This window comes from Anguilla anguilla, chromosome 10, assembly GCF_013347855.1.
Source record: "Anguilla anguilla isolate fAngAng1 chromosome 10, fAngAng1.pri, whole genome shotgun sequence".
Classification (NCBI taxonomy): domain Eukaryota; kingdom Metazoa; phylum Chordata; class Actinopteri; order Anguilliformes; family Anguillidae; genus Anguilla; species Anguilla anguilla.
The window spans coordinates 27,908,818-27,921,068 of NC_049210.1; the positions used below are offsets into that span (position 1 = coordinate 27,908,818).

The 12,251-nt window shown below is 40.8% G+C and overlaps 1 protein-coding gene across 9 annotated transcripts in view; it reads left to right on the plus strand.

Moving 5' to 3' along the window:
• LOC118206456 (brother of CDO) overlaps positions 1-12,251 on the plus strand; it is a 374,202-nt gene that overhangs the window by 171,729 nt on the left and 190,222 nt on the right. For all 9 annotated transcript variants that reach the window (XM_035379207.1, XM_035379212.1, XM_035379206.1 and 6 more), the window contains one exon: positions 5,138-5,207. In XM_035379207.1, coding sequence (XP_035235098.1) covers positions 5,138-5,207 — 70 coding nt within the window. The remainder of the gene's footprint in view (positions 1-5,137; positions 5,208-12,251) is intronic.

Genomic DNA, 12,251 nt, shown 5'->3' on the forward strand with positions numbered 1-12,251 from the left:
ACGCTATTTTCGATTTACATCACATTTTTAGTAGCGCATCCCCGACATAAATCTGCGAGTATTTATTTTTAAAAATGCACTTATGAGACTGAAACCATGTGCTGGTCAGGTTCATATTTCATTAGTATTGCCAAGCGGTGTGCATTGGAACTGTCTGCATATCCTCCCCGCCATAGATTTCCAGGGAAAAATGTTTCTGAAAAGCAAATTAAATTATGGTTCATGTAACGGTACTCTCTCACTCTAATGCATTAGTTTGTGGAACCTTACTGATAAGTGCTACTACGGTGTAGTGTCTTCTTCCTTTACATTTGTGGTAGGGCTCAGTTTGTGAGGGAGGATCGGGGTAATCAGAGTACCACCTCTAAGTGGGCACACATACCTGGATAACATTACCAATCAGTCCAGGGTGTAGAAGTGTTCGTTCTTTTCCCAGTAGGTGTCTGAGACCGGGGATTGACCGATGAGAGAGAGAGAACCTGAAAGCAGTGGCAGAAAGTGCCTTGGTGACAGAAACCGCTGAAAAGCATCCGTGTTGTGCTATTTTGTTCTTAATTGGTATTTTTTTTGGAGAGAACAAAGAATAATAATTACTCAACCAGGCACTTAATACACAAGACAAGAAGTTGTGAACTTAACGCTTTTGAATGTAATTGTTTCCTTTAATTAAAGGAAAATGTCTATTATAATAAAAATGAACTTTACTGCTTGCTTTTCTTTAATGGTAAGAAATGCACATACAAATAAATAAAACCACTTTATTTGACCTGTTTATAGTAACAATTACAAAGCATCTGTTGTAATATGCTGTTTAAACTTAAATAATTAAAATAGGAATTGAACAAGTTCTTCTGAAAATATTTTGATTCCATCCTTAGAAAAAACATTGACGGTGGAACATATAAGTTAAAACAAGGAGATCATACCTGCCATTTACTATTAGATACATCTAGATGCTAACACCTTCAGTCACTTTCTTATGACTGTAGCTTTCGGCCAGGAGAAGATGTCGTCAGGTGGCGTCCAGCTTTTCTTGGACGTTTCAACCCTGAACCACAACGTCCTCCAGTTGGTGGGTCAGCAGTGATGGCCAGTCACTGCCCATCTTCTCCTGGCTTCCAGCTCAACTCCTCCCGCCTGTTCCAGAGCCAGCAAGAGGCTCTTTCCACTGCCTCCCCCAACCTGCGAGCAGCTGTCTTCCTCTCCCTTTCTGCTATTCCCAGAGCTGTGAGCATCTTCCACACAGACTGTGCCGGTAAACCCCTGCAGCTAACCTCACCTGGAATAGCCAGGCCTGCCACCCTTTGTTCCTGCATTGTTGGACCAGGTCCTGTTACTTGGTGGCTTTCCTCTCCGAGGCCTCTTCGCATCCGTCTTCCCATGGGACCGTCAGTTAAATCAGGATAATTCTCTTCGCCTCCTCTGACTATATGACCATGTCAGGCCTCAGGGATATTTGGACGACCTGGGGAAAGTGTAGTTTTCTTCCCAGGTTCACCCTCATCTCCCACGATTGTGCCGCCTGCAGGAGGCTCTTCTTGGAGGAGGATGGCTTCTCCCCCTCCCTGATGAACTGGATGGATGGGGCTGGCCTCACGTGGGTCTGGTGCTTTTTCCGTCTCTCCTGCTCCAAGATGTCAGCCAGTGCTCTGAGGACCTTGTCATGACGCCATCTGTATCTCCCCTGGTTAAGTGCAGTCTTGCACCTTGCCAGTATGTGCGCCAATGTGCCTCTCCCTCCACATAACTTGCACAGTGGGTCCTCCCTCATTCCCCACTTGTGTTGGAAGCATGTCGTACGCTGATCGGAGCAGGAAAGAGATGCGAAAGGGCTGCAGTCTCCAAAGTTCAGGCCACGTGATCTTCTGCTTTGGCAGGTCCCACTTTTTCCAGGCTCTTTGTGATCCAAGTTCCACGGCCTTGGACCTTCACCCTTCCTCCTCCAGGTGTGGGACCTCGGCTTGGATCATGTCTCTCCTCTGCCTTGGGTGTGCTTTCCCCCATTGCTGGAAGTGGATGGTTCAGAGTCCTTATCTCCCCATGCATGGGTTCCCGATGATGTCCTTCAACTTTAGCATGCTTTCTGCATGTGCAACTGATGTGTCAGCTGCCCACTTGCGTCCTGATCTTGTGATGACACCTGGGAATATCTGGCAGGAAAACCAGACAGCGACCAGAGTCGCCACAAAATCCTACCTTTCTGCTAACAGCCAGTAAAAGCTCCATTGACTAGCTGCCACTCGATCACCCGCCACGGAGTAGGCACCAGTGCTCCACCTGCTACAAAATACTCCAAGGGCACCCACCAGACTCACTGTCATGAGAAGCCGACTGGCAGGAGCACCAGCCAGCCACTGGCAGCCGCCATCGGTCACAAAATGATTCAACCCCCTCTCATAATTTGGTTTCTGGAGCACAGAATGTCTGAATTGAGCAATCTAGGCACACTGGCGTGCCAACCACTAGGGGCTTTGCACTAAGAGTTTTCAAAAGCTTTTTGAAATTCAAAACAGACTCCACAGATCTAACAGTTAATTGGAGGTTGTTTCAGAGTGAAGGTGCTATGACGGAAAATGTCATCCTTTGTAGCATGTCTGGAGTGGGGAACAACTAACAGACCTTTGCTTGAGAATCTTATTTTGAGAGTGCCTCAGCAGGGATGTATGGTGTAAGTAAGTCTGAAATATAAGGTCCTTTAAAAGTATTGAGAACAATTTTAAAATATTCTAAACAGGCATCCAGTGCAAGGAAGCTAATAGTGGGGTGATATGAGACTTGTGACGGCTTCTAGTCAGATGTGGTGTTGGAAAGTTTGATTCTTTTGAATGAATCCATGAGTCAGTACACCAAAATTTATCAAACTTTCAAGTTGTTTGAGTTATTTTCTCATACTTGATAATTAATAAAACTGTCACTTAGTATATTTGGCAATTTTCTTTTTATTCCAGCCTCTCTGGCTCTCAAATTATTCACTTGAAGCTGTAGGTGCTTGCGACAATGTATCAAAACAGTTTGGAGAGACAGTATTTATTTTCTCCCGCTTAATTACTACTAAGCTAAGCTTCATCTTTAGAAAGATGTGTGCTCAATTTTACCAGTGAGGTAAATAGCTGCAGTCAGCACAATGTAATGATGTCTTTCCCACACACAGCCAACTCTTGCATTGTGTGAATTCACGCTTAGATCAATAACTATCTAAACAGAAGCTACTGGTAAGCATACCTAACATAATTTATTCTGCAATATCAGTCTTAATCTTGCTGTGCCGCCTAGGCCTCTGGGAATGTGGGTGGTGCTAACTGGTCGCTACAGTATGAAACTTGAATGAATGGCTATCGGTAGTGAGGACTGATTACGTCCCGGCTGTGCACAGTTGCACAAAAAGTTAGACAGCTGGGCTTCTTAAATGCACATTTGCAAATTACTCAGTATGTTAAATATATAGGCTATGTCGCCTACATTTGTTGGGGTAGCCAACTGTCCCAGAGGGGTTTTCTATTAAAATTGTATTTATTTTCCTATTTATTTAAATTTTTCTTATTCTTTATTAATATTATTATTCATTTTCTTGACTGTAATTTCTTGTTTGTTGATCTTGCCATGGGCTACTTTTACTGTATTTTCAACTCTGATTTGATCCATATTTTATATTCATGTATTTCTATTTCTTCTGATTTGTTGTTGTTTGACATAAAGACTTGCAGTTACATCCAACATCATTTAATTGCTTAATATCAATTGTAAGTCAAATTTAATTTCTGTGATCTGTTCAGATAATATAATTAAGGACAATGCCATTTCTAAGGACAAGCAAAATAATAGCCTGCTAGGCTACATCCATTGGGTTTTGTTACAAGAAATAGCCGATATGCCAATTTTCTTTTGCCAAGTGGGGGAATATGCCCTCATAGCACTGTTTAAAAAGTTCAAGTTGTTACCTAGGTTGTCATTATGCATGTACATGTACATTCAGCACAGTCAGTTAATTGCGGTCATTTGAGTCTTTCAGTACATTCAGTTTGATTGATCATTTGAGTCATTCAGTACTTTCAGCACAATCAGTTCATCTACTTCATTTCAGTTTTTCGAACTATGAATGAATTGAGCAAAACAAATGAAAGACCAGTCTGGCGACCTTACGCTCCAGCGCAGTATTACACAAGCGATTTTGTATCATGTATTTAATGATGTAAACAGTATTTGCAATGCCTACAGTGCAAATTTAAAAAATCCCTATTGCAAGTAGGCATATTCCTATTGCTTACATTTTGATCAATCAGTGTCTCGTCATGTCTAGTCATAGGTATTAATAAGGAGTGTCATGCAGTGTCATGCAGTGAGTAGAGTCAAGTCACCTACTCTCCTTTGTAGGTGAATTTCTACAGTAGCATACACCGTTGTTAGGCTGTTCACAGATGTTTGCGCAACATTTAGCCTGCATTAAAAAATAAAGTTTGCAAGTTGGGTGACGCTAGTTACAAAATCATCTGCAATCATCAAAGAATTGATTATAACAATATAATCTACAGGCTATTTTATTTTAAGGGCACATTATTCATTACAAATCCATTCATCTTTCCACCTCATCCCAAAGGTGCTCTCGGATTGAGATGTGGGGACTGTGCAGGCCATCGGAGTAAACAGTGATGTCACTAATGTTTGGTGTGACCAGCTTGAGATTGTGTGTGCTAAACAAATTTGGGGAACAACGTGCTCTTTGAAAGTAAAAAAAATGTTCATAAAAATGTCTGATTGCTTTTAGAGCCTTGTACAAAAATTATATACACCCATTTTCATGCTGATCAAATTAATAGTTCATGAGAAGAGGATTTTTTAAACTTATGTAATTCTTACTTATAGCAGTGAAATATTCCAAATTTCACAAAATGGGCATTGTTTACATTATATATATATATATAATGTACTTAAACATGTGTTTCTCCAATGACCTTGATATGCACTTTTGTACGTTGCTTTAGATAAAAGCATCTGCTAAATAAATGCAATGTGTCATATTGGTGTATTATTTAAGTTGAAAATGTAATTATGTAATTACTTTTTTCTGAAAACTGTGTCATGGATGGATCCTGCATCCCAGCAGCAGATAGAAAATACTCACTGTATATCCTTTTTTCAGATGCTGTGTCATTTCTGGGTCATAATTCTGTCATTTTGCCTGTGCAGTTGGTCAGCAATGGCAGAACATGGTGAGTGTATCCCAAAACACCTTAATTCTCTAAAAGCTGCAAAACATCTTGCCTAAACACACAAAATATCATTGTATTGTCCAATCCTTTATAGTAGATGGAATAGCTCCTGCTCTGCAACTGCTGTATTTTTTTCTTTTCATCAGTGACTATTTAGATTAGCACTACATTTGTTGTAATGTACATCTTTTAAAAAAAATTGCTATTATGATAATTTCTCCATCTTTTGTTGAATGTGACAAAGGGCTTTTTTAAGAGAAAAAACCCCTCTTGTAGCTCCATTTGTTACCAAGCAACAAGCTTTACACTGCAGTTTTTCTCATTGTTGAACGATTCCTTTTTTGTGCTCATGTACAATCCTGCTTTTGAGTCTGATCTGGAAAACAGTGCAATCTATTGAAAATTGCAAAAAGACTTAACATAAATTATGTTTAATGTATATAAATAAAAATAAATATAATTATATAAATATTATTTTATTTATCTTTTAATTTTAATATTGAAAAGGCTTAAAGATTAACAAAATTTCCAATTTAAGTTATTGGCGATAAATATTTATAATTCACATTTTTGGTGTTCATCAGACATTCTTATCCAGAACAACTTGCATGGCTTACATTACTTTTACATACAATCATTTATACAACTGGATATTTACTGAAGGAAGTACCTTGCTGATGGTACAATGGCAGTGTGTCACCTGGGAGTTAAACCAACAAGGTTGGAATTGCAGAACCCTAACAATTATGCTATCCTGCCATCTATGTATTACAGTAAGGTTCCATATACATCCATGTAGAAGTATAAACAAGTATAGTGTCTGTGCTTTTTATTCAGTGGTGATATAATCTTTTTTTATTCTGAATGCAAGTTATCCAGTCCTTACTCAAATAAATGTATGTTTAATATTCAAATATACACTGTATCTTTTTATCCATTTTTTTCAATTAAATTTTATTTGTATCATATGTTTTACAGAGAACTGTCACAAAGATGCTTTACAGAGTAGCAAGGCAAGAAACAGATCAAAAAGAACATACAGAGCAAACACCAGGCCTGACCCCCAAATAGCAAGCACATGAGGTTAAAAAAAATCCCAGTGGGGAGAACCCTGAAACGGTGCCAAGAAAAAACTCCCAGGTGGGAAAAAAATCTTGGGAAGAACCTGGCTATAGAGGGGAAGCCCATCGTCCACTGACCGGCCTGCTGTAGAGAACGGGTAAATGGAAGGTAGCAGAAATGCTATAAGGGATCTATTACAGCAAATTATACAGGTTAAACTGGATACAATTGGTAATAGAATAGAACTGGAATAATAGAAGACCAAATTGTATAGTTCAGTAAGGGGTTGGGTGATATATCTGGAGCTTCAGGCTGTGTCAAGGCAAGGGGGAGGAACAGGGCTGAAGCGGCCCATGACCATGGATTGAGGGACAGGGCTGGAGTGATTCTGCAGACAAGGGCAAGGAAACAGGCTGGTGCGGTCTTTCAACTCAGTGCAAGGTAGGGGCAGGAGCTCCAGGGAAAGAGAATCAGAGAAGATGAAGTTAGGTGCGATAAAGATTGGCAACACACAGAATTTTAGCTGATCGGTCTCAAATATATGACCAAATATGGGCAAAAGCAGCACTCTCCAAAGTCCAAAGTTCTGCCGTCCTTGTGTTATAACAGATGGAATGCATCACTACAACAACTTGAAAACAGATTTTAATGATAGTTTAGTGAATCTGGTGCAATATAGCACCACTATGTGTGTGACCTCTAGGAATTAACACAGATTTTTTTTTTCAATGTCAGGAGCTCCCATACTGGCCATGCTACTGCTATGAGAACATCTGTGTACATGTGTCCAGTTTCAGAAGGCAGAGTTAAAAGCAAATATGTGACGGGTGCTGGAGAAAAGGTCCGCAAGTCGCATATCTTGAAATCGCGCTAGGAGGCAAAAAAGGTTTTTTAATTTTTTTTTACTGTTTTCCTTTTTTTCATATTACGAAAGTGTTGAAGAAGTCACTCAATAGAATACAACATTTTTAGGGTCACTAAATACTTATAATTTGTCAGCAAAGTCGGCTTGTTTTAGTGATTCTTACAGCCGGGTTTTGGAGGCGTGATGGGGGTGCAGTTTAATTAGCATGTTTGATTTTGTTGGCTATTGTCACTTTGTTTCAGTCAAGCCACCGCCCATAAATAAAGCCGTGTGGTAGTAGCCTATGTTTGTTTACTCTGTGAGGTTGCTACAATGGCGGCTGCTCAATCAGTAGGTGAGAGTATAAGCTTTCTAACGATGTATAACATGTCTAATTTTGCTTTTGGAATAGCGTTTTATAGGTTAGCGTAACCAAACATTTTCTTACCATGGCAGTCACTCTATATATGGTAGCATTAAAAGACGTTGCACCTAACGAAACATTGTCAACGATTTTTCGTAATTCCTTGGAAAATACCATTATTATTGAGGACTTCTGGGCATAGCTAAGCCATATGTTTGCTGATAGACCTATCTGACATCGTTTTCTGGAGCAAAACAGAAGCGGATAGAACTGTCATTGATTTACTGTCTGTGTCTCCATCTACTGAACATAGATAAGATTTCATCATTGCTATGTAAGTATTACTGCTCAAAATATTTCGGTTATTTTAGAAATTGAGTGTCTTTAAATAGGTTAGCGGTATTATGTAATGTTTAAATTATATCTATGTTTCATCTTAAACCTTCATAAGGGGCTCATATGCTTTACAATGGACAAAAAGCATTATATTCCTTTTTGGAGAGATTTTGGATTTGTTTCTGGACCCTTAGCTATTTTAGACCAGTGTTAATAATAAAACATTTTGGGTAGATTTGGAGATGCTGGGTACACTGCTTAGTTTTTGCTTCATAGATCTTTAGTAGTTCTACATATCCACCCTTAGATTTTATGAACTTGTGGTCAAGAAGTTTTTGATCCAGGACATGTATACTTTAACCCGCAATCTCCCAGTATTTCATTGCGAACTAAAAAAGGAGCAAATTCATTTTAGATTTTTTGTCTTGACCATTGCATTTGTGGCACTTTATGTCTTACAAAATTATGAATATAAAGTAATCTAAGCTAGTATTATAAATGGTACAAATGTATTGCTTCATTTAAGACATTTTTCTAGTCTCTGTGGTGTTCACATCTGGAGTTATAAAGCTTTAAATAGGGTAATCCCTAAATGGACAAGGATTTACAGGTACTCTAGCGGGGGAGTGGTTGGGGTGGAGTTAACTAGCTATTGTTCCCACCCATTATCTCCCTGTGAGAAGTGTGAAAAGTTCAAGATCTTTCAAGGGGATTTTCTCTGCTACTTTATTTTAGGAGTACCAACATTCAAATAAGCATATTGTGGCAAACACGCCTGCCACAGGCCACCGAAGTGGCTTTCCTTGGGGCCCTCCAGCACAGAGACACAGGGAGATGATGTTCAAACAGTCCTCGTTTATTTGCAAGGGTCGGCAAGATGTTATAGCTGAGGAGCAGATGTTAACACACTTTCATGACAGAGAAGGCTCCCCTGTGTGGGTGGGGATGGCAGATTTAACCTGTGCGCAGTGATTACCTCACTACGCACAGGTGCAGCCACTCCTGTTCCTGGGTCCAATTAGCCTGGCCAATTATCTAATTATTAACCAATTATCCAATTGGCCAGGTCTAATTAGCTTGACCCAGGCAGGTGTGGCTGCTTAAACCAGCCATCCCCACACCACATACCCCCAACGCCAAACTGAGGCCAGGGAGAATCCCTGGCCGAAGCCTACTCCCCCCCCAGCACTCCAACCAAGCGAGAAAAAAAAAAAAAAAACGAAACAAAAAAAACCAAGCGCCCATAACACTTTAAGGGCCCCAGAACAGTCCAGTGCACAGCCGTGACCCTCCCCCGGATGATGAAGCAGCCCTCCCCCCTCCTCCCTCTCGGAGCGCGGGGATTCCTGGGCTGCTCAGCTGGTTGGTGGGGATGTCACCGGCTTGGGCTGTTCCAGGGGCTGTGGTGGGATGGCTGGGCTGGTGGGGTTGCTTCCTTGTGGCGCTGGGGACCAGGAACCCTTGCAGGTGTGGTGGCCGCCAGTCGGCTCTGCTGGAAGGCTGGTGCAGGCTTTCCCCTTCACGGGCTCCGGGCAACCCAACCAGGCCAAAACGACGAACTAAAACAACCAACAGACAAGAAAGGAAGCAATACGGCGCGGCCACTGCTTGTGCGCCGCCCGTAGCTGACCCGCCTTCCCGGCCAAGTCCAGCTCACGGCGCGACCACCTCTCGTGCACCGCCCGTAGCTGACCTGCCTTCACGGCCAGGTCCAGCTCCCCAGCGTCCCAGCTGAGGATCGCTTCCTTCCCCTCCATGGTCATCTCCCGCTCCCCGTTTTTGGCCTGGAGGATCCGCCCAAAGCCCTGTCAGGAACACCGCAGCTGTTCCTCCTCCAGTGTGCTTCCTGGCTGGCCCTCCTGTGCCTCTTTCTTGTGCCGGAGAAGCCCCACGTTGGGCGCCACTGTGGCAAACACGCCTGCCACAGGCCACCGAAGTGGCTTTCCTTGGGGCCCTCCAGCACAGAGACACAGGGAGATGATGTTCAAACAGTCCTCGTTTATTTGCAAGGGTCGGCAAGATGTTATAGCCGAGGAGCAGATGTTAACACACTGTCATGACAGAGAAGGCTCCCCTGTGTGGGTGGGGATGGCAGATTTAACCTGTGCGCAGTGATTACCTCACTACGCACAGGTGCAGCCACTCCTGTTCCTGGGTCCAATTAGCCTGGCCAATTATCTAATTATTAACCAATTATCCAATTGCCAGGTCTAATTAGCTTGACCCAGGCAGGTGTGGCTGCTTAAACCAGCCATCCCCACACCACACATATCTTCTTCAACTATTTTCATCATTTGAAAGTTTATAATCTGCACTTTCATAATCTGTAAAAACTGAAAAATGACCTTGCCCTACTTGAGGACCAAAACACCAGCACCTGTCACATATGTGAAACACCATGCGTACATAAAAATTTACTGGCTTGTCATTTGTCCATTCTTTGACAAAATGACAAAATATATCTGTCTAGAGGTAATAATAATAATGTCAGACATGTAGTTCACCATTTGGCCGTTCTCAGCCAAAAGAAGCTTCAAAGTGCTTAGCCAGCATAGCCTGGAGATAAGACACTGAGCAGGAATTAGGGGGGATAGCCATTGAATGTGTATATCTGTGTGTGAGTGTGGGTCTGCATGTGTGTGTTGTGTGTCAGTGTGTGTGTGTCACAGGGGGTGTCCATCTCCCTCTCCCTCCTCTCTTTCACTAGATAAAATATGTGGCTTTCTTTTAGTTAAGTCAGTTTAAGCAACTTGGCAAAAAGTCTTTAACAGTTAGTTGTAAGTGCGTCTGAGTCTTGCATCTAGATCTGGCATTCTACGTTTCATCTATGGTCTTTTGGAATACCCTGCTGCCTTTTAGTTTTGAATTTCAGTCTTGGCACATCCTTAAATTACTTTGGGACAAACACGCTGTGAATTGGTTATTTTCTTTCATTCCTTTCTTGTGTGACTGCGAAAGTCTGCAAATTCTGTTATTCTTTTAAGGTAGTTGAACCTTGTCTTTAGATTAGACGTAAATATTTGTTGTAGTTTAACAAAAATCTTAATTTCAATCTGGTTCTGAGTTGTACATTTTGATAAAGGTTGATCCAATAGTTTGCTCTGCCTATCAATGAATTTGGTGATTTAATTGATAATTGATATCTTTGATAACAATTACCAAATTAAATCAAATAAATATATTTTACATGTTGGATAAGTGCTAAGTGATAAGTTTTAATTGCTGATGCTCTTGCATTTGGTATTCAGAGTGCCGGGCATTAAATGAGGGTTTCGGCTGTTAAAACTGGATTCAGAAAATTAAACATATTTCTCATGGTCCTCACTTTGCCTATAACAACAACAACAACAACAATAACAATAATAATAATAATAACAATAATAATAATAATAACTGCAATAGGTAATTAACAGGGTCCAAGCAGAATGTGGAAATTATGTCCTAAATAATTTGACCAGATATTCTCTTAGAGGCCAACAAACATACAAGTTTCTTGAAGATCACCCATTGCTAAACCTGTCACATACAATGGATTGGCTGATGGCAGCCATAATTTTTCAGATATGACTTTATCATTGTACATCTGATGGCAGAATGATACAAACACAAAGCATGCAAATATTCAGCTTGGTTGGTCATGCAGTTGAGGAGCTAGAAGCATTTTGATTTTTGTTTTACAGTGCCATCTATTGGGAAAAGGACACCAAAATTAGCATGCTGCCTCAGAGTCAATCATTGCACATGTATACCAAGTTTCATGATGATCAGACAAATTGTGAAGCGAAGACAATTTATGAATAATAAGAAGAAGAAATTAGGGTTCTAGCACCTTGGACCCCTAAAAGTAATTTAAAAAACAGAACAATAACAATAGGGTTTCAGCAGCTTCACTGCTTGGACCCCTCATAATGTCAGATATCCAGTCTTTGGGTTATCCTCCTTGAGAGACATATAATATAATTTGACTGACAAACCTACTTATAGTACACATAGTGTAATTTGTAATTGAGTAGCGTGGGATTTGACCAGGAATGTTTCTCTCTGTCTTATCTTTCCCCCGCCCCCGCTTGCCCTTCCACAAACATTAAGAGAAACATTCTTGGCCACGTGCAAGGCCCATCCAAAATTGTGGGCATTAATATGGAGTTGGTGCACCCATTGCTGTTATAATAACAGCCTCCACTCTTCTGTAAAGGCTTTATATTAGAGCCCGACCGATGCCAGATTTTTGGGTCTGATGCTGATCCCGATTTTAGAGAGTCCTAGCCCACCGATTACCGATGTTTTGACCGATATTTTGTCAAAAAGTGCAACATTTTCAAATCAATTTGAAAAACTTATATTTTATTAAAGTTTCTATATTTAAGAACATTTAACTTATAAGCAAACAAATAAAAATAAACACACAAAGAACCTTTTAGATAAAAAAAGTAAAAGA